Raw genomic sequence first — 20,934 nt, 5'->3', positions numbered from 1 at the left:
TTGACATGTTGATTTGACAGATTCAAGTAAGCAAAGGAATCAATGACTAAACAGTTTTTCAAATGATAAAAATAAATTCATAAATGACAATAAATCTATGAAAACTATTATATATTATATTATAAATACTGTTTTGTTTTTGTTGTAATACTTAAATGAATTTATTACATTTTCAATGTATTTAAAACCCGATTACAACAGGTGGGGCTTGTACTTTAAAATAAGGCTTTAACGCACAAAGTTAACTGTGTTGCTTTTAGGGCATGTAGCCAAGATGTACAGATTGCTTGACCGCCAATAAAATAAAAACCTTAAAAAGGAACTATAGGTAGGTAGGTATACATATTTGGAATCCTAGGTTGATTGATCCGTTATTTGGTAGAAGAACCTTGTTGAGTGATTAATTGTATGAGTTTTCTACTCAACAAAAGGTTTTTGTTTTGATTGCGTTAATTTTCCACTGGACCCATAGATCATGGCCCACGGTTAAAATCTCGTTGAAGATGACCATAAGCTTAAAATGACGTGTTGTCACGGTAACGACGCTTTGTTTATAAATAAATTTTACCTCGTACCTACACGGCGACACACGTTTCGATTATTCATTTGTACTTATTTATTGTTACGTATATTTAATTTACTTTTAAATCATGGCAATACGAAATCCTAGACTGCCGCTTTTGCCTGGATACGGGTCTAATCCCTTGGTAAGTTTCTAATACCCTCAGAATACGGAACAAACCAGAAACCGTCAACGGGCGTATAGATGACCCACGCTGAACTGTCCCGCCAAACTCAATGACAGGGGGGCGCTACCATCGTTCAACTATATGGTTTCCAACATGGCAAAAATCTGAACCAGCGATCCGGTATTGACGGTGGCGCCCCACTGTCAATGTCATCGACAGGACAGTCCAGTATTTTGGAACTATAAATGTGTATTCATATAAAGTACTCCAAATCGCACTACTTTGACTTTAAAGCAATCAGTCAATGGCCGGCGCGCGCATTGTTTACATATCCGTCAGATTGACACTTTATAATTAAATTATGCCGTCTTGTGCCGTTCCAACATGTAAGAATGCTACTGGAATTACGAAGAAAGTGCATGGGATCATGTTTTATCCGTAAGTAGCACATTTCCAATTCATTTTAATTAAATAATAATTTTCAAAAAAAAATCACGGTTGTATTTTGTAAGTGTTGCCACAGGTCAACGGAATATTTTACCCTACTTTTTTATATTGAATTACATTTGTCTACTTATAAAAAATTCACGCGTTAATTTTGTTAGCGTTACCACAGAATAATGGAATATTTTCCCCATCCTTTTTGTTTTAATTAGTTTTTAGTGTAATTTCATCCATGACATGACAACCTGATTAATTAAATTATAAGTGCCACTTGTGGTCTAAACTGAATAAATATTTTTGATTTTGATTTGATTTCAATATATTGAATTAATTTATAATATTACTCCCTAATAATGAGGAGATAATAAATTACTATCGTGAATTTCATACTTTCCCATTTATTCAAAAGTAAGGCATTGGTATCAACAGATCAGCAGCAGCAATATTTGTATATTTAATAATAATTTTAAGTAATTAATTATTGCTTACATACTTACTCTGATTTTTTTTCAGGATACACAGCCAGAGTTGCCTCGCAATCAAATTTAAGTATTGGTGATGTTTTTGATTTGGATTCTGTTTTTCACTCCAAGAAAAGTTAAACTAAAAGCACTACTGCGCCGTAAACAAATGTTTTGTTGTCGATATGTTTACATAATAAAGAACCTTAAGTTTCTTTTTTGTTTTACTTGGCATTCTAAAATTTATATTCGACTTTTGTAATTGACTTTTAAATAACATATTATACCTACATAAAATATAGTACATATATTACACTATTTAATAGAAATAAATAATCATCTTACACTTAGTTACTTCGGAGTAAAAATTAAATTCATAGGTAGGTAGGTACTATCTATGCCTATGGCCAGTCATGTCGTCTCGTTCTATCGCAAAGAATCACCATTTGATAAGAGCGAGAGCAAAAACGGAAATGGATAGTTAACACTGTGGCCGTGTGTACTTATTTCACTTACTTATTTTTTACTTGTTTAACATCTCTTTAAAAAATTACATAATTTTACCCCAAAAATGGGGGTGTCACACGGCGCTAGTAACACTAAAGGGGGTAGAGGGGCGCGGGAGGGGAAGTATTTTGGACACAAGTTGCCGCGTAGAAATGTTATCGAACACTCCTTCTGGTTTGTTCCGTATTCTGAGCTAATACCTTACATAAAATACCCGACTGTCTATAACTTAGTAGACGTACATAGTATTCTATTCTATACTTACCCTGAGCACGAATGACTTGTAATCCCTAGATTAATCGTAACAGCGCTGTTTGGTTATTTATTTAAAAAAATATACTTCAACATAACGAGAAAGATATTTATTCGTGCTCAGGGTACTGAGGGTATACTGTTCAAAACGTTTAATAGAACATAGTACATTATTTACTCCAATACAAACCAGTTTTATAGACGCCCTACAAAATATAATTAATCACTTTGTTAATTTTGCAGATTGGCAAGAAAAGTTTTGGCGTACGCCCTGTATTTACATCTATAGATAGGGTGAATATGCTGGTTGACAAGACTGAGGGCGAGAACCGCGTGCCCTCACTCTACTGCCGCAAGCAAGCACCAGACCTGCCTACCTGGATCATGTACGACAAGCATGTGCGTACCTACTAACATTAATATTGTGCTCTACTAATTTCATTTCAAAATTCACAATTAAAAATTTTCCGTCGAACATTACCTACTTAGGGGCTGCCATAAAACGAACGTGTTTTTTTGCCGATTTGTGCTTAAAAACCTTAATACCAACAAAATTTGTACGGAACCCACGCTCGGTACTGAGTTCGACGCACTTGGTTGGTTTTTGATATGAAATTATGATTTATTTCATCTAAAAATTGAATATCTGTATACATAATTATTATATTTCACGAATGTTTTTCTATTTAGATTTTGCGCTTTCAAGCATTCTTTCAACAAACGCTGCACGAGATGCGAAGTGGAGCGTCTGTTCTGCGCAAAGTGAACATATTCTTCTTTTTGGAAGATGGCACTATCAAAGTTATGGAACCGCGAACAGAGAACAGCGGATTATCACAAGGTTACTGCTATTAGATTATACATATTAAATATTAATGTAACTCTATGTATAGGTAGAGATGTTGAAAAATATCCAAATGTTATTCAGGTACAATGATTGCCCGACAAAGAATCCGTCTCCCGCACAGCTATGATTTATACTATGATGTACTTGATCTTAACATCGGGCGGGATGTCACATTCTTTGGAAAAGTTTTCAAGGTATGTTTGTTCTTCGTTCAGGTTTCAAAATATACCTGATTGTGAATTTATGCATTGACGCAAATCTATTCTTTACAGATTGTAAATTGTGATAATTTCACGAGAGTATTCCTCAACCGTCTTGGCATCAATGTACCCGATCCTATACCTTGGCCTGATGCATTAGAAGTAAGTATAATATAGTGATAGTGTAGAAGTAGTTGATAAAGTACTGTTATTTTTTGCATAATTATGAACTAACTCATGATGTAAATTTTCAGAGAGCACCATCCAAAGGTGGTCCACCAAAACACCGGCCTTTTAGACAGTTTTTAGATTTCGACAGACAAGTTTTACGGTATATCGAAAATAAATATTACTATTTTGTATTATTAACAATGTAATTATGTTTTATGGACTAACACTGATTTTATCATTTCTCAGTTTCTATGGTTACTGGGACGATCGTGATTCAGAATTTGGAGTAATGCATTACTTAGAAATACACTACTTCCTCGGAGATGACACTATCGAGATAAAAGAGAAAATGCCTCCAAATTCGGGCATGGAAGCTGGTCCAATGTTTTTGAAGAGAATGAGACTCCCACGGGTAAGTAAATAAGTAATAGGTATGACACTATCCTACATTATATATCTATTTTGAAATTAACAATCCTAACAAAAATTGTCTCTTACAGAAATTACCTTCCCGCGTGGAGATGACTGGAGGTCCAAAAGTAGCTTCGTATAGTCCAGCAGATTTAAGCATTGGAGCAGTCCTCAATGTGTATGGCCGCAACGTCGTCCTCACTGATTGTGATCCATACACCAAGGAATACTATAGAACTACTTACGGCTTTGGTAAAGCTTGCATTAAATTGTTTTAGAGATACTTATTTAAAAAAATCATTATTCAATAAATAACTTCTGATGTTTTAGATGCCTTTACTCCATTAAGCATTCCTGATGACGAGAAAGAATGTGTGAGCGCGGGTGTGGCTGATAGGCAGCTACCTCCCTGGAACGGCTATGGGTCTTACGATGATTCCGCCGAAAACTGCAGAACTGTAGAGCCTAAGCCACCTCATAAGGACTTCATCAAGTTTCTTCACAAGGATCGGTATGGCTATTCGTAATCTTCATCATCTTTATTTGAATACGTTCTTTTCGTTCGTTTCAGCCAAATGACGTCCACTGTCGGAAAAAGGCTTTCCCCAAAGATTTCCACAACGACCGGTCCTGCGCCGCCCGCATCTAGGCACGTTCGCCACGCACGTTCTTTTATTGAAGTAAATATATTTTTCAGAGTTGGTTTCGATTCCCATGTTCTTCGTTTTGCCGCTCGTCTAATAAGCGATGAGCCGGTGGACGCAAGACGATATTTCATAATAAAATACTTCCTGTGTGATGATACCATCGGTGTTTTCGAACTGGGTGAAAGGAATTCTGGATTCAAGGCAAGTTCACTTATTTGAGCTAAATTAAAATTTAATAAAGTTCAAGTTTTGAACGAGACTTCACAATGTAACGCTGCGTCGTTGTGGAAAAGTTGTTCAAAATATAATTTAACATTTCTTTACTTTGAAAGTTATCATATAAAAAGTTGAAAGATGTTGAAATAATTACACAGGGTGGTAAATTTTTCCGTCGCGACAAGATGTACTTGCCAGACGTGAACTTCTTCGTGCCGAAAGAGCCTCCAGCATACACAGACCAGGATATGTGGGTGGGCAACGAGCTGGTCATCAACAAGCACCGCTTCAGGCTCATCGCTGCCGACGAGTATGCGTTGCGCTATTTGGAGGTCAATGCGGAACAGGTACATGCTCTACAGGGTGGAAACGATAAGTGATCTCACTCGATTATTTCAAAACTATACAAGATATCGAAAAACTGATAACTGATCCTGAAAGTGCTTCACGAGCTCTTTCAAACGATATCAGTAATAGGTTACAGAATTAACTGGATCTATCTGAAAATTCAATGTTTTCAGCCTCCATACTAAATGTATGCCACTATGCCAGCCACATAATATTATAAGTATTTTTTATTTTATTTTAATTAATATCAAAAAAAAAAAAATCAAAAAATCAAAAATATTTATTCAGTTTAGACCACAAGTGGCACTTATGAACGTCAATAGAAAATAATAAAAAAAGAAAAGGTAGCCCTTATGGGGCACTTTACATGTCTCCTTATCTTTTGGGCCCTACCAGCGCTTCGAGACAAACATATGGCAACAATAAACACTTAAAATTAACTCGTAAATTGCATTCTAATATAAAATTATTAATGGAAAACATTGGTTTTAGGCTTAACTTGCTATAATATTATCAAAACATCACAAACTAGATATCTTGTATAGTTTTTAATATTATGTGGTTTTACTAAATGTATGGAGGCTGGAAACATTGAATTTTCAGATAGATCCCGTTTATTTTGTAACCTATTATTGGTACCGTTGGATAGAGCTCGTGAAGCACTTTTAGGATCAGTAATCAGTATTTGGATATCTTGTATAGTTTAGAAATAATCGAGTGAGATCACTTATCGTTTCCATCCTGTATATCTATTATGTTTCCATTATTAATCGATCTTTGTTTTTGATTTTTCTGCTTTTATCCGGTTCGTGTGGATTATTTTCCCATCTGAATGTTGCCGTGTTTTTTAATTGTGACTGAACAGTCCATATTTTAATCCTAAAATCGGGTAGTCAATTATTACATATTTTTATTGTTTAGTATCCCATGGCAAACATAGCACTTATAATGGACAAAATTCGGCGCGTCCTGGCATCACAAGATAATGGGTACAAAAATTTTGTCGCTAAATACATGGAAGCGGTCTTACCACACAACAAGGAGCTAATGTCTGTAAAATGCTTCAAGTAAGTGTATTAAAATAACATAATAAAAAGTCATTTACCACATAAGTACTTCGAATGATTTTTCACTATGTAAAAAAAAATTTCCACAGACAAGCACTGAAGGAAATCATGTGCGAAAAAATGACAGAACATGAGTTTCTGACTTTGATCCGGTACTTCCGTGGTGATCCTGGAAAAGAGAAAAGTCCTCGCCGAGAAATGATAAGGTAAATAAATCCGTAACATTTTATTTTAAGAGAAAAAAAAATCATGTAATTCTTTTTATTTGCCATATTTATTTGCGATCTTTTTAAAGATCTCTGGTGTTCACGGAGCTGACCCGCGGCCTTTGGGATGACCGCGACCGCCTGCGCGAGGGGCTGATGCATGCGGATGAGACCGGCACCGGCGTGCTGCCGGTGGAAAGACTGCGTCAGCTGTTACGCGCACATCGCCTGCCCATCAATCTTGACTTGATGGACTGTATGCTACAAGTGTGAGTTTGGATTATTTGAACACAAACGTGCCAGGCCACTCACCACTTAGGCTGGGTTATAGCATCTTATTTTAACTTTAACAAACGTCAAAATTCTGTCAAACTCCGTACTAAAAACACCGGTTATCGTTATAGTCACGGTTAAAATAAGGTGGTGCAACTCAGCCTTTAATTATCATATTCAATTGAACCTGGAACCATCTGGTAGGCGTCGCTACGCTATTGCGGTGTTATGGCGTTTATAGCAGAGAGATCCAATAAATGTTCATCTTGAAACAAACGGTGAAAATAAAATGAATAGGAATCGCGCCTTGAATTCATATCTTGATACATTTTCACATTCACAGATTGCACAAAGACGACAAATGCAACGTGCAGTACGAAGATTTGATGTCATTCCTGGACTTCAAGACTCGACCGGTCTTCAACTTGAGCGAAACTGACTACGAGAAGGTGGTCCGACACGCGCCCCCATTAAAGGACACGGAGGTAGATAAGTTTAGCAGATGATACTATTTAAACTCATTATTAAATTCACAGTTCGTTTCAGCAAAATGACGTCTACTGCTGGACAAAGGCTTTCTCTAAGGATTTCTACAACGACCGGTCCTGCGCTGCCCGCAACCAGGTATTTCCTGCAACCTTCACCAGATCGTCGGTCCTCCTAGTGGAAAGCTTGCGCACACTACGCAGCTACGTCTGATAGCTTTTGGGACATAAAATTTATCTAGTCTGTTCTGTTATCGAATGCAATGCAGACTTACTTCTCAGTATTAAGTTATAAATTGCCTTTTTAAAACATCTAATAGATCTTTTAAGAGAGCTTCTAAATTTTCAGAACTTTACTGTTATGATAATATTTTTCAGTGCAAATTATGGGCTGAAGCTGAAACCATGATCCAGGACGGTTTCGTCAATTGGAACGCGTTCCTCTGCCAACTGAATCTGGAGCATCTAGTCAAAGATCAATCTTAGGTAAATGGATTTCTTATTAAATAAGCGTCTGGCTTTTATGTTCTTCTATTAAATTAGTGTCGTACTTAAAACAACTGCTTTTATATTACATGTGTCACTAATTTCGCTTCTTTGCGTTGTGTGTTAAATAAAAATACATTGCTGTAATGATTTCGTACCAAATAAAATAAACGTAATGAAAATTAAACAGATACTCAACAGTTCATTTAAAACGTTAAAAATGTAGTGCGAATATCTAAAATTAAAGGTAATGTGCGTTGATCTCTTATCTCAATATTTTGATAAGTATTGTAACTTAATGACTGTAAAAATACTTACCTATTAGGTTTTTGGAATAAAATGCATTGTATTTTGTAACATCTGTATTATTTTTTCCTCAATCACAATAAATACAAACGACAGCACACATTTCTCGTTGATATTCTCATTTTCACATTAAAATACTAGGTACAATACACATTCACTGTTGCAAACATATTTTCACAACATTGAAAATGACCTGTGATGTTAGGCTTATCTTAATATGACATATAAATATAGCATTGTTGAAATAATTACACGAAAAGGTACAAACGCAATTCTTTAATATCACAATTCGCCGTACGGTCAACCAAATTGTCAAGAAACATTAGAAAATAAATAACTTAACCTAAATTATTATTCTAAATGACTTTTTAGTGTTCGAGTTTGTCATCAGGATTATAACGAATGAATAGTAATTTTAGTGAGTACTTCTCAAACAGTTCAATTAAATTTCAATTTTCTTTTGTTTTAAGTGACGCGTAAATAAGTATTTCTAGTTTTATGTAAGTAGGAATTATTTAGATGGCACAAAGTATTCACTTGTGTCTTGATTTAGTATTTAATTATTTTATTATTTTACGACGTTATGAAAGTATAGTATAATTAAACATAGTATTTTTTTTTAATAAACGAGGTAATATAAAATAGTTTTAGACAATAATATATTATGTAATATTACAGAAATTTTAAATTTATGACACTGGACGGATTCGTTACAACGTATTATTATTTAAATTCTAACTAAGATTTACATATTTACAATTTTATACATTTTTAATATTTTAAATTACCTAACTACGCTACAGAAACATTGCCTATTTTCTGTCCTATTTATAATACAAATAAACCAGTCACATTTAAGTGTCCTTCATGGAGATCAGTAGGTTTAAGTTTACAATCAATCACTTGTGGCACTACGCAGTTCGATAAATTACTAATATAATACTACATGTCGGTCATATTCAATCACCACATATCCTTTACTCTTTCCGCTGCTGGTATTTGCGGACGGAATCTGCAGAATAAAATATGTAAATAAATCATTATTTTTAATCACATATTCAAACGAGATAAAAGAGAAGCAAATATCACAGAGTGTGCCAATTACTTGGTTATGCTTTTGTGGAGAGAAAACCTTAAAATTATAGTCAGTGCTAGTGCAGTGTTAATTAACTAGGATATTATTATGTAATTACAGAACATAGGTCATCAATAAGCAAAATAGTTCTATATCATGACGCTTCTTTGGGTGCCTTCTTTGCAAAAGTCTATCAAGAATGTGCTGTAACTTCTTATGGGGTGACCCACTTGTCACATTACCTGTGAGGCGGTATGGCGGGCGACGAGCCTGTAGGGCTGGTCGCTAACGGCGACATCCTGATGGCGGTGCTATGTCCGTTGATACTAGATCCTAGACTTGAAGCTGAATCCGCTCTGAAAAGAAACAAATGGAAAAAAATGCAATATCTTGGATGGTCGTGACACGTCGTGATCTAACATGTAAAATATCTTAGATTTTACAGAGTTTTCTATTTCTCTTTCTAAACTCACCTGTCTATCTGCCGCCTGAACAAAGGATACCTCCACGGCGAGTTTGGTTTCCTCTGCTCGTGTTGGAATGCCGGGTTGTCTCTACCCCTTTCATTCTCACTAACTACCGACATAGATACGTGACCCTCGGTATCCTTGGTTTTTGACGATAGCCTCCTGAAAGTAAAGAACATTTTCATAAATATGGATTATGTGTAATACCAGGCCTGTTCATCTCCGCGAGTTTACATCGAAAACAAAACACGCACGATGGCCCACCTACAGGATACTATTCGACAAGGCCTCACATACGAGCGAACATTGACTCACGCACGCGTATTCTTGTGTATGATGGAAGAAAATAAAGAAAATGGTGTACTAAATACTGTGCAGTATTTAACTGCGTACCTAAATAATAATAAAAAAACACAGAATGTACTTTTATAAGTTGCCTCAAGACACTGAGAGGTAAATAAGTAGTTAATATTATTAATGATAATTCATGCTAAATCATGTATTTCCTCCGCCATTTTCCGCAGTTTGGCACCTCACGTCACATCATTTTACCGAAGTCAGCCCTATAGCTTCGGCGCAGTGCCGAACAATGACATTTGTCAACAAAATGGTGCTTGACTCTTGAGACAGGCTAAATTACACCATATTGTTAATGACATTGAGCATACATTTTTTTAAATACCTTCGCGAATTAAAACTTCTGTACGTAGTACTTATTATTATTCTGTGGTAATACTATTATAGCCTGACCAGGAACATAAAAACCCTGGCATAGAGGCGCGTCAATTGCATTTGATAGTGCAACACTTGGTACAGTCGTACCTGTATTAAATTAATAGGCTAACTTTATGTATCAGGATTCAGGATTATAGGCTAATTTAATATTTTCATAAATTAACAAAAAAATATTATATTATAGGTAAACTGGTTTAAATAAATTAAATGAAACCATCAATCGAGCAAGTAGGATTTTATTATTCAAAATCAAAAATCAAAATCAAAAATATTTATTCAGTTTAGACCACAAGTGGCACTTATGAACGTCAATAGAAAATAATAAAAAAAGAAAAAGGTAGCCCTTATGGGGCACTTTACATGTCTCCTTATCTTTTGGGCCCTACCAGCGCTTCATCAATAATCAAATTCTGAACTTGAATATTCAACTACAATGTCTGCTCATGAACGCTTCAAACTCGGTACTTCTTTCCCAATTCCATAAAACTCAACACTTACAAAGTGACAAAAAACTTTAAATTATGTAGTTGAAACAAACCACAGCTAATTTTCATAGTTGACTGTACTATGCGATAAACATGTCAGTCAATTTGACAACCTTTGTCGGAAACATTATTCAATGAAAATATTGTCCGAACCCTTAGTATTTCTCTTCGACAAATACTTTAACACATTGTGAACCACTTTTCTTTCACGACTATAAAAAGTTTTAGCAATTTAATTCAGAAAATCAATTGCACACATTTATAATAAAGTTTGTTTACACTTTGACAGCAATAGACTGACATGCAAGGTGACATTTCAATGAAGTTTTCAGTTACTGTTGCCATTAAAAGAAATTAGTACCATTAATTTTCCGCAACATGGCGAGGGTTTTTATGTTCCTGGTCAGGCTATAAAATACATTGGAAGCAATGACGATTACCTTAGAATCCTAGACGGTAGTGAACTTTGTGTTTGAGGTCGTGCTCTTTGCCGACTGTCGACGATCAGCACATGTCTGTCATACGGCGTGTCGTAATCTACTTCGAGCACTGTTGAGAATCGGTGAGGCCATGCCAAGTCCAGCGCTGCTATCAGCAGTCCCACCACCACGCAGATGCAACCTGCAACGTCCCAATGCAAGATAAACTAAAAAATGTTGTGAGGGTGGCGTATACTTCAGTATAGTAATAGATACCTGCAATGAGGACTAGCCAAAAGCACCAGCCAAGGGAGAAGAACAGCATGGCTCCGTCGAGTCTGACCGTGAGAGGCGCGTGAGGGAGCGACGCCCAGTAGCCGCCTGCGGCCGCGCATAGGGTCACTCCGAGCATCGCCATCGCATACGCACCGTATCGCGGCACCACCACGAGGAGTAGGTTCATCAGTAGCCATAGTGCTAATGCTGTCCTGAAACACCGGACATACTTGATTTATAAATCTTTGGAAAAGAACTAAACATTTCTGATGTTACTGCTAGGAAGGACTCGTGGATAGAACCTTTGAAAGTCATTCCAATTCCATTATTTTACGGTATCAGAGTCAATGGTATTTGGAGGCAGATAAATTTCCACGATAATTTCGTATAAAAGTGCACCAGTTAATTGGAGAATGATGATACGTGCATTTGTTCTTTAAATATACCAGAGAAGAGTCGAGGTAGTATATCCTGCAGCTCGATACTTGGCGCCCCACTCGAAGCCCTCGTGTTGCACAGCGAAGTGTTCTGCGACGGACAGCACAGGGTATGGCAGGCCGCGGGTCAGGCCGGCGCGGTACCACTCCTGCATGGCACCAGCTTCTTCCCATCGGAACTGTTCGTTGTAGTCAACTCCAGGATCACCTATCGACGTGTTTCCCCATGATAAGGCTGGAAATTAAAAAATATTTATATGAAAAACCTTGAAAATTATTATTGCCATAGTTTTAATTTCGGAAATAAAGTGACTTTGAAGTACATTACGGATATCATCTAGTATCGACAGAACTCAAGGTTGTGAACTGTGAATTCACACGAGAGTGTGAGTTTGCTTATGATGCTATAAACAAATTATGAACTCTATCTGAAAACTAGCATGCTCTCTGGGTTGCCCTTGATATGTAGAGTAAAATCATGGTAAATTGCCTCAATCACAGCTTATAAAAGATCAGGTGGAATTGTGTAAAGCAATCGTATTCATTTGACAGTTCTTATCGTACGATAAAGTCAGTTAAACCACAGATAATATAATACTAAGCGTTTCACAGAATAATCGTACGTTATGACCTGTCTTCTTGGGGGAGGCTTTTGTCCAGCATTGGAAAACTTTGTTAATCTTTGCGACTTGCAGTAACTAACTAGCAGGTACTTTAATGTAGTATTTACCGGTGAGAGTGACATTGACGTGTCCGAGCCCCACGTGGACCGCGAGCCAGCAGTCGAGCCGCTCGGAGGAGAATGCTCGGTAGGCTGCGCGGGCCACGCGCGCCCCCGCCACGTGCCACGACGACCCATGCTCGCACACTAGAAAAAACAATTGAAGAATTACGCATTGTTTAACATCACTAAATAGTATAAAACAAAGTCGCTTTACGCTGTCTGTCCCTATGTATTTTTTTTTATACACGACGAGGAAGCTCTTGGCCTGTATCTCACCTGTTGGTAAGTGTTGATCAGGCAGAAGCTCGCTTCCAAGTAAGATGGTGGTAGCTAGCCAGGCGGACTTAGAACAAGCCCTACCACCAACCAAACCAAACAGAAAAATCTGCCCCCACTGGGAATCGAACCCGGGACCTCTGCGTGCGAAGCAGGTGGTCTTACCACTAGACCAAGGGGACCATTTTATTTAAAGCGGTTTTTTTAATAGACAGAGTGATTCAAGAGGAAGGTTTATATGTAAACTTAGCACCCGTGCGAAGTCGAGGCGGATCGCTAGTCTTACATAAAAGATTATGTGTTTTCATATTATTAGCTCATTATTTATTGCAAAATAATCTTTTGTACTTTAATTCTCAAGAGGAATTCTGTTAGGGGAATGTTTTTAACCCGACTGAGGACGTGAAAAGGTAGAATGAATATTTATTAATGCCATTTGGCTCGACAGTGTAAAAGTTGACCTTAACCGTAAAGTGCTGAGGTCAAAATTAGATTTTAAAAAACTTGAACTATCATTGATGCGCTAACTGTGCCTGCTCTACCTCTCTGACAATAAGTGAGATTATGATAGTGACAGCTAATTAATCTCTCCTAGTTTTGAGAATGAACTTAATTAATTGTCACGAATATAAAGCTAGTGTTTGACTTGCAAATATCGCGGTCAATGGCACAACGACCATGTTGATTTCTCCACTTGGGCGGTCACGTGAAGACAATGGCAAATTCAGTTACAGAAAAAAACAACTTTACTGTTTCTGTCTTTATGATCTGCAAAAGGTTTTGAAGATGCAATTGATACTTATTTTCATCAGACACAAAGACTGTCCATAGACTGGCAAGTAATTAATAACGTAAATCATAGATGGCATTGTTTCATTTTACATCGCGGTATGATTTGTTTGTTAATATCTTCAATTATATTTTTTGTTGAATGTATGTGAGACTTCCAAAAGTAGTTAACCTACAAATTAATTTATGAAAACGCGCCTGTTTCTGAAGTTCAGGCGTAAGTGTGATCAATATTTTACAGAATATTCATCATAATTGGGTATTGTAAAATGTCTATTGTTATCTACGACAAAAAGTGTATCGACTGAATTTTATATAGGCTAAACTTTATTGGGATATCTGTTTGTCGTGAAAGCTATGATCTCGTGGTAGATATACGAAGTATGCATGCAAAGGAATATAATTTAAACGTCACATTGCTTGTAGTACTCAGACGTGTTTGTATGTGGTAAGTAATATCTGAAATAGTGCATGATTAAGATACAAGTGTGCTAACTCGGTTATTACCGCCGCAGCGGGACCGCAACACGCTTCTAGGCAAAATTAGACAAATTTCACTCGTGTATTTACAACATAAACTCCTGTTATATTATTAACAAACATATTTACTTCTTATTTTACTGCGTCTTGTTACAACTAATAATGAATCTACATGGCATGTTTTAAACCAATAGATAGGCAGAAGCAGCTACAATATGCTCTACATATTAATTCAGAGTGGTTTTGTCATTTATTTTTAAGTAATTCTGAAACTGAATAGTTCCTGTTGTCAACTGTAACTGTATCCCCGTAAAATAATTCTTCCTTTTACATTTCAGTTCTCTAATTGCTTTTTGTTACCTATAATAACTTCATCAACTATAAATTGCTTGAAGACGTAATTGCTTATTTACTGCTATTGCTTATTTACTGCTAATAGTTTCAAGCCTATCAGAAATATTAATTAATATAAAATAAACAAATTACTCTACCTCTACAACTTACTAATATCTACTCGGTTTCTATCATTAAAACCATAAAACCCACAATTTTAATAGGTATCTGAATGTTTTATTAAGACTGTAGGTTTGTCCGAGAAAACATCTCGCAATTAAGTGCCCATTAAGCTTTTCATGTCAAATACGTAATTAGCTCGCTAAATATTCCATATAAACGGCTAATTACAGTCTGTGCAAGGTCGATCGGTCGCCGGCATCGGCACGACTTTTGACTGACAACAGCTTTTAGTCTAAATTACTGCTATAACAGCTCTAACGCCCTATTCCTTTTCGCATTAGCCTTTGCCAGAGGCTCGTCGCTTAAATTAGTATAATTTACGCTTGAGTATCTACAAGGTATAATTACGAGTACTTCGGTGTATTAACAGCGTTTTATTGATTGAAATACGAAGACATTGCAAGTCGCGATGGCACGCGAAGATTATGTACCGTGGCGTGGGCTAGCAATATATTTATTTTATTTGATTAGTTTTGTCTCTATGTGGCCAGCGAAATAGTAGGATTTTGAGTAAGTTATAGACAAAAGGCGTAATCGTATAATGTAGAGGTCTTTCAGTGGACACCTATTCACAGAGAATAGGAATAATTTTAATATACATCTCTGTGCCCATTCCGTCACGTTTTTGATGTCCCAAACTGAACGCGGAGTGAAGTTTTCAAGGTTTTGCAAATATAAGTGTACTGGTAGCGATAGAATTCTGATTTCGCTGACAAATTATGGCTTGGCTTATTATAACCTCATAATTTCCTTCTACGAATGAAACTAACTGAATGATTTAGGCAAATGGTAGACCGTCAGATTGCAAGGACTAAGGCGAAAACAAAAGAAGGTAATTTATGAAAGTTATGGCCAGGGAAAGGCCAAATGGTTGGGAGATAACGAAGTAGGTAATTGTTTAATTTGTCACAGCCGGACTTGCGAAACATGAAAATGTTTCCAATAAGTATTTATTCACGGATCTAATCATTTATACTTTGAAGCAATCAGTCATTGAAGCCACCGAGCTATAAACTATAAACCTTGGTAGCGCAATTAGATTTTATCGTGTTTTTATCCTTTACCTCAATCATATGAGTCTAAAGTGATGAAATAGGTAGACAGAAGTTTTAATGTTTTATAATTTTGATGTGGTCTACTATTGTTGACATTTAACTTAAACGTTTAATGAGTTAAGTCGTGTAAAAAGGATGGCTGGGAAGAATGCCTGGGCTGCATGGCTATAGAAAATAGTCACCAAAGAATGAACAATCTTTGAACTATGAACTCAAATGGAAATCGAATAGAAAACTACTAATAGGCCAGTAGAATTAGATTTTAAATCGGAAATTAGATTTTATTGCTTTAATGGCTTCATTGGTTGCCCATTAAGACTCTCCTAGGTTTTCGACTTCGACGGAGTTGTGCTTAAGTGGCGGGGGCCCCCGAAAGGGGCGCTTTTTCGGTTTACCGGTTATACTGCGTAAAGAACTTACCCTATCGAAAAGTGGTCTTCCTGACGTTTGAAGGGCATTTAATCCTGCATTAAATAAGACCAAATTCATATGTTTTGGACAAACCGTTCTCGTGCAAATGTTCGGCAAAGTAGAAAATATGTGTATAATTAATGACCCTCTCCACGTCCAATAGCTCGTCACCCGTAAGCTCCCAAGCCTTATAAAGGGTCGCCTTAACCAGCGTATCCCTGTAAAGGCTCACGAGTTCGATTCGCTTATCCTTGTTCGTCCCAGCCGTTCCTTAACTGCGGTTGCTACACCTCTCCCTGGCACTCTCCTGAACGACTCTGTGTTACCTAATGTGGCTGTCCGTCTTCCTTGTACCCTCCTGTACGACTGCATTGCTTAGCCATATGCCTGGTCCAAGGTTCGACGCCACAAAATCAACTTCGTACGCGTGAAAATAGTTTAAATACTGTTTTCCGTGCTTGCAACATTTTTATTTAATGCTTCGCCTCTATTAGTCGTAGAGTGATTGTATATATCCCATAGCCTTCCTCAATTTATGAGCTATTCAACACAAACATAAATTATTTAAATCAAACTAGTAATTCTTGAGATTAGCGCGTTCAAACAAATAAACAAAAAACTCTTCAGCGTTTTAATATGAACTTGTTGTTATTGATTTTTGGCGTCAAACCTTAGACCAGGCATACGGCTAGGCAATGTAGTCGTGCAGGAAGATACAAGGAAGAGGGGCAGCCACAGTAGGTAACACAGAGTTATTCAGGTGAGTGCCAGGAAGAGGTGCAGCAACCGCAGTTAAGGAACGGCTGGGACGAACAAGGATAGGCGCATCCAGCTCGTAAGCCTTGAAAGGGTTACACTGGTTGAGGCGCTCCTTTTCAGTACTTGGAAGCCTGCGGGTAACGAGCCATTGGACGTGGAGAGGGTCATTAATTATACACATATTTTCTACTTTGCCGAACATTTGCACGAGAACGGTTAGTTCAATACATATGAATTTGGTCTTATTTAATGCAGGATTAAATGCACCTTAACCGTCAGCAAGACCACTTTTCGATAGGATAAGTCCTTTACGCGGTATAACCGGAAAACCGAAAAAGCGCCCCTTTCGGGGGCCCCCACCACTTGAGCACAACTCCGTCGAAGTCGAAAACCTAGGAGAGTCTTTATGGGCAACTAATGAAGCCATTAAAGCACTAAAATCTTTAGTAGGCATTATTTCCGATTTAATTCATTTTTGTGTTTAATTCTACTGGACTATAAAGGGTTATTGGTACTGTAACGGAGTAGTGGTCGATAGTAAGTTGTAGTGGTAGGAAAGTTCGATTGTTGGCAGATGCCCAATGCACTTCTGAGGGCAATATGTGACTGCCATAATGCAGAGCTGAATAAGAGTAGAAACAGACTGCATAAGTGCAATAGTAATTGCATAGCTAGCTATAGTTTGGATTCAGATTCAATAATGATTAATCTTAGACTATTAGATCTGATAAGTGATTTCTATTCATGCCACCTATCAATGCAGAGTTAAAGAGCTGCCAAAACATCTAACCTACTTTTACAGCTAGCATTAACCTCTATCTATAACAAAAGCTCCAATCTAAATTAGATATGCATCTACGAGCAAACATGGCGCCGCGATATTGGTCATGACTGTTATATGGGTTGATAAAAAAAAGATTTTGGAATGCGTGATTCAGTTTATTATAGCTACAACAGTATTTTTATTAATTGCGTGTTTTAACAACTACTTATTTAATTTAAAGAATTGTTTGGGGAATAAAATGTAACCGACCTTATTTTGTACCAACTAATCTAAAATTAATAATTTAAAAGTATGAACTTACCTAAAATTACAGTGCCCACGAAGAGGCTCAGAGTGACTATTGTAAAGGTGGAGAATCTCTGAAATGAAAAACAAAAATGTTTATTAGATCTACATGTAAAATAAGCAAATTATTCAATTTCAAGAAAAAACCGTTCTAGGGCCTTCTTCTCAATATATTAATTTTTGAAATTGGGTTTTATGCTACGAAGGTAAACGCGGCCAGGAGCGCGAGCTCGCACCCCCACGACTACCTTTTGATTGAGGTGATCATAGAGTCAGTACTAAGTAGGTTGCGCTAGGTTGCTACAAAACCGGAGCTCGTGGTGAAAAACACGCCAAAGAAAGCCGCAAGTTAGCATAATCGAATTTGCCAAAGACCTTAAAAAGCATGGACTGACGGAGGCTCAGGTGTAGGTCTCCGTAGGCGAAAAAGGCTGAGAAGTAGTAGTAAGAAGAAGAACTACCTCTTCCTGATGCCGGGGAAGATGGCGAGGAAGGCGAGGTAGAGCGTCAGCGGCTAGCAGAAGCGCGAAAGCGGGCACGTCCGCCGCGACTGCCGTCCGGTCGTGGTAAGCGGAGTGACAGTGCTCGGATAGGTCAATGTAGTAACGTACTACGTCTGGTACTGTACCTCTTTCCTGATGCCGGGGAAGATGGCGAGGAAGGCGAGGTAGAGCGTGAGCGCAGCCAGCAGCAGCGCGAGCGCGGGCACGTCCGCCGCGACTGCCGTCCGGTCGTGGTAAGCGGAGTGACAGTGCTTGGATAGGTCATATTCCGTACTACATCTAGTACGTTACCTCTTTCCTGATGCCGGGGAAGATGGCGAGGAAGGCGAGGTAGAGCGTGAGCGCAGCCAGCAGCAGCGCGAGCGCGGGCACGTCCGCCGCGACTGCCGTCCGGTCGTGGTAAGCGGAGTGACAGTGCTTGGATAGGTCATATTCCGTACTACATCTAGTACGTTACCTCTTTCCTGATGCCGGGGAAGATGGCGAGGAAGGCGAGGTAGAGCGTGAGCGCAGCCAGCAGCAGCGCGAGCGCGGGCACGTCCGCCGCGACTGCCGTCCGGTTGTGGTAAGCGTACAGGGTCGGCCCGCCTTCCTCGCGGAACGCGTCGAACCACCCCTTCATCGCTCACCCAGCCTGGAACAAGGGAAAAGCAATTTAAATTTATGTATTTTTGGATGCATGCGGGCCTCTTCAAATCTACACTAATATTATAAAGAGGAAAACTTTGTTTGTTTGTTTGGTTGGTTGTAATGAATAGGCTCAAAAACTACTGGACCGTTTTTAAAAATTCTTTCACCATTCGAAAGCTACATTATCCACGAGTAACATAGGCTAAATTTTATTTTGGAAAAAATAGGGTTCCGTAAAATATGTAGATAATGCAGTCCACGCGCGCGAAGCCGCGGGCGGAAAGCTAGTAGCTTATATTGTTCAGCAGTCAGGTTCAAGTTGCGGGTTTCCGGTTTTAGACATTTTTACTCGTATCTTTGTAATGATAATTTTTAGCATTTTCTCAACAAAGAGGAACTAAATGATAAATCTTTTCATCACATTTATGATAATCGTCATGTAATTACAAAAGGGAACGCGCATAATTATGTACTGGGCTAGCCGGTATCATAATTGCAAAAGGGGTAAACGTTGTGTAATTATTATAAAGACATCTATTATGGTCTAAAACGGTTTGTTCCGCTTGTCAGCGGTGCGTGCGTTCTGCGCAGGCGAGTGTGTAATTGAGCTCGCTGCGCCCGCGCATTCAACAAGATGACGCCAAAACGAGTGCAAAACATACACGACCTGCATCGTTTACTGTTTAAAATGCTAATTCGCCTGTACTTGACATGGATTGCAATCCGCAATGTTTTCTTGATGACGTGATTATTGATACAATACTCGTTCAGCTAACGCCAATTAGGTGTTGTTGAAAAAATTATTCGATAGCGAAGTTCGAGTATTTATTTAGTTTCGGTAGTTTCTACATCGGATGTAAAAACTCAATAGAGTTGATTGAATTAATAATGAAGGAAGTAAGTAGAGTGCTAATGTCTGCAAATTAAAAAGAGGAATTATAATTCATCAGCAGTTTGCATAAGCTATTAAATGCAAATTCGTGTCTTCAACATTATTTTTGTTTACTGTGCATTGAAAACCCGAATCACGTTTAGCTCAGTGTTGCAAAAAGCTCCGATCGCGTGACGTAGGCGCAGGCGCATTGCGAAACGCTGCAGCTGCGTCGCCTTCGGGAAACGGATGTAGTTGCACTCCGCTCTACTGGCAATTAAATTATTAAATTAATAATGCGCATGATGCTGAAGAGATTGTGCATTTGCACAATGGTTTCAACCGCAGGAAAACGAAGTGGTGTTAGCAAATTTACGTCCAATTACAACTGAATTTATGATGTGTGAAGAGTGGAATTATAAATTAGTTTGCCAAATTATAAAGAAATGACGCGACATGACATTCAGATATTAATGTAACATTGTAAAAACTTTATAATGATCGTCTAAAAATGATATATAAAGATTTGAAGATATGGAAATAAATGGCATCAAAGCTCAGTGTATATTAATGACCAATTTAAACTGCTGAAATAATAAGTTTTTATTATTTTATTATAATTAGTTGAACCGATATTTGTGTGTTGACTTTATTATAATCTTTTACCTAGTACCTACATGGTAGTACCGACACCTTTCATTGAATATTATCAAGAAACAATAACACATCTTTATTATTAGTGTTATTACTATCATACAAATTGTCCCTATAATTTAACATTTGACTATTTTATTTGATTATACACAGATAATAACTCAGGCCCCGACGAGATGTCTCTGCCATCCTCGGTCTTCAGCTTGGTCAGTTGACTTTGGCCAACAGACAGATCCCTAGCGAACACTTAAGAGCCTTTGTTACGCTCAATCGCCTCTTTAATACGA

General features: G+C 37.7%; 2 protein-coding genes and 1 long non-coding RNA gene across 3 annotated transcripts; 2 read left to right on the top strand and 1 right to left on the bottom strand.

Moving 5' to 3' along the window:
- The first annotated feature begins 574 nt into the window (after positions 1-574).
- Positions 575-8,060, top strand: LOC135075176 (EF-hand domain-containing family member C2-like). Its single transcript, XM_063969534.1, has 16 exons — positions 575-707; positions 2,597-2,752; positions 3,044-3,194; positions 3,282-3,394; positions 3,473-3,562; positions 3,655-3,731; positions 3,818-3,983; positions 4,072-4,234; positions 4,313-4,493; positions 4,680-4,830; positions 5,004-5,192; positions 6,115-6,260; positions 6,350-6,466; positions 6,556-6,735; positions 7,083-7,224; positions 7,603-8,060. The coding sequence occupies exons 1-16, from the start codon at positions 651-653 to the stop codon at positions 7,708-7,710; spliced, it is 2,187 nt and encodes a 728-aa protein (XP_063825604.1). The 5' UTR covers positions 575-650; the 3' UTR covers positions 7,711-8,060.
- On the top strand, positions 932-1,809 carry LOC135075185 (uncharacterized). The gene is made up of 2 exons (XR_010257979.1): positions 932-1,127; positions 1,647-1,809. It is a non-coding gene; the product is annotated as an uncharacterized LOC135075185 (long non-coding RNA).
- LOC135075433 (dual oxidase maturation factor 2) lies at positions 8,061-19,114 on the bottom strand. Its single transcript, XM_063969874.1, has 11 exons — positions 18,950-19,114; positions 18,784-18,909; positions 18,618-18,743; positions 18,006-18,063; positions 12,641-12,778; positions 11,920-12,145; positions 11,474-11,685; positions 11,219-11,399; positions 9,565-9,720; positions 9,334-9,447; positions 8,061-9,028 (listed from the first exon to the last, which is right to left on the bottom strand). Exons 1-11 carry the CDS (start codon positions 19,112-19,114, stop codon positions 8,980-8,982), a joined length of 1,551 nt encoding a protein of 516 aa, XP_063825944.1. The 3' UTR covers positions 8,061-8,979.
- Between the last annotated feature and the right edge of the window lie 1,820 nt (positions 19,115-20,934).

This window comes from Ostrinia nubilalis, chromosome 10 (genome assembly GCF_963855985.1).
Source record: "Ostrinia nubilalis chromosome 10, ilOstNubi1.1, whole genome shotgun sequence".
In the NCBI taxonomy this organism is placed as follows: Eukaryota; Metazoa; Arthropoda; class Insecta; order Lepidoptera; family Crambidae; genus Ostrinia; species Ostrinia nubilalis.
The sequence above is the reverse complement of the archived record's forward strand: the minus strand, read 5'-3'. Positions and strand labels throughout refer to the sequence as shown.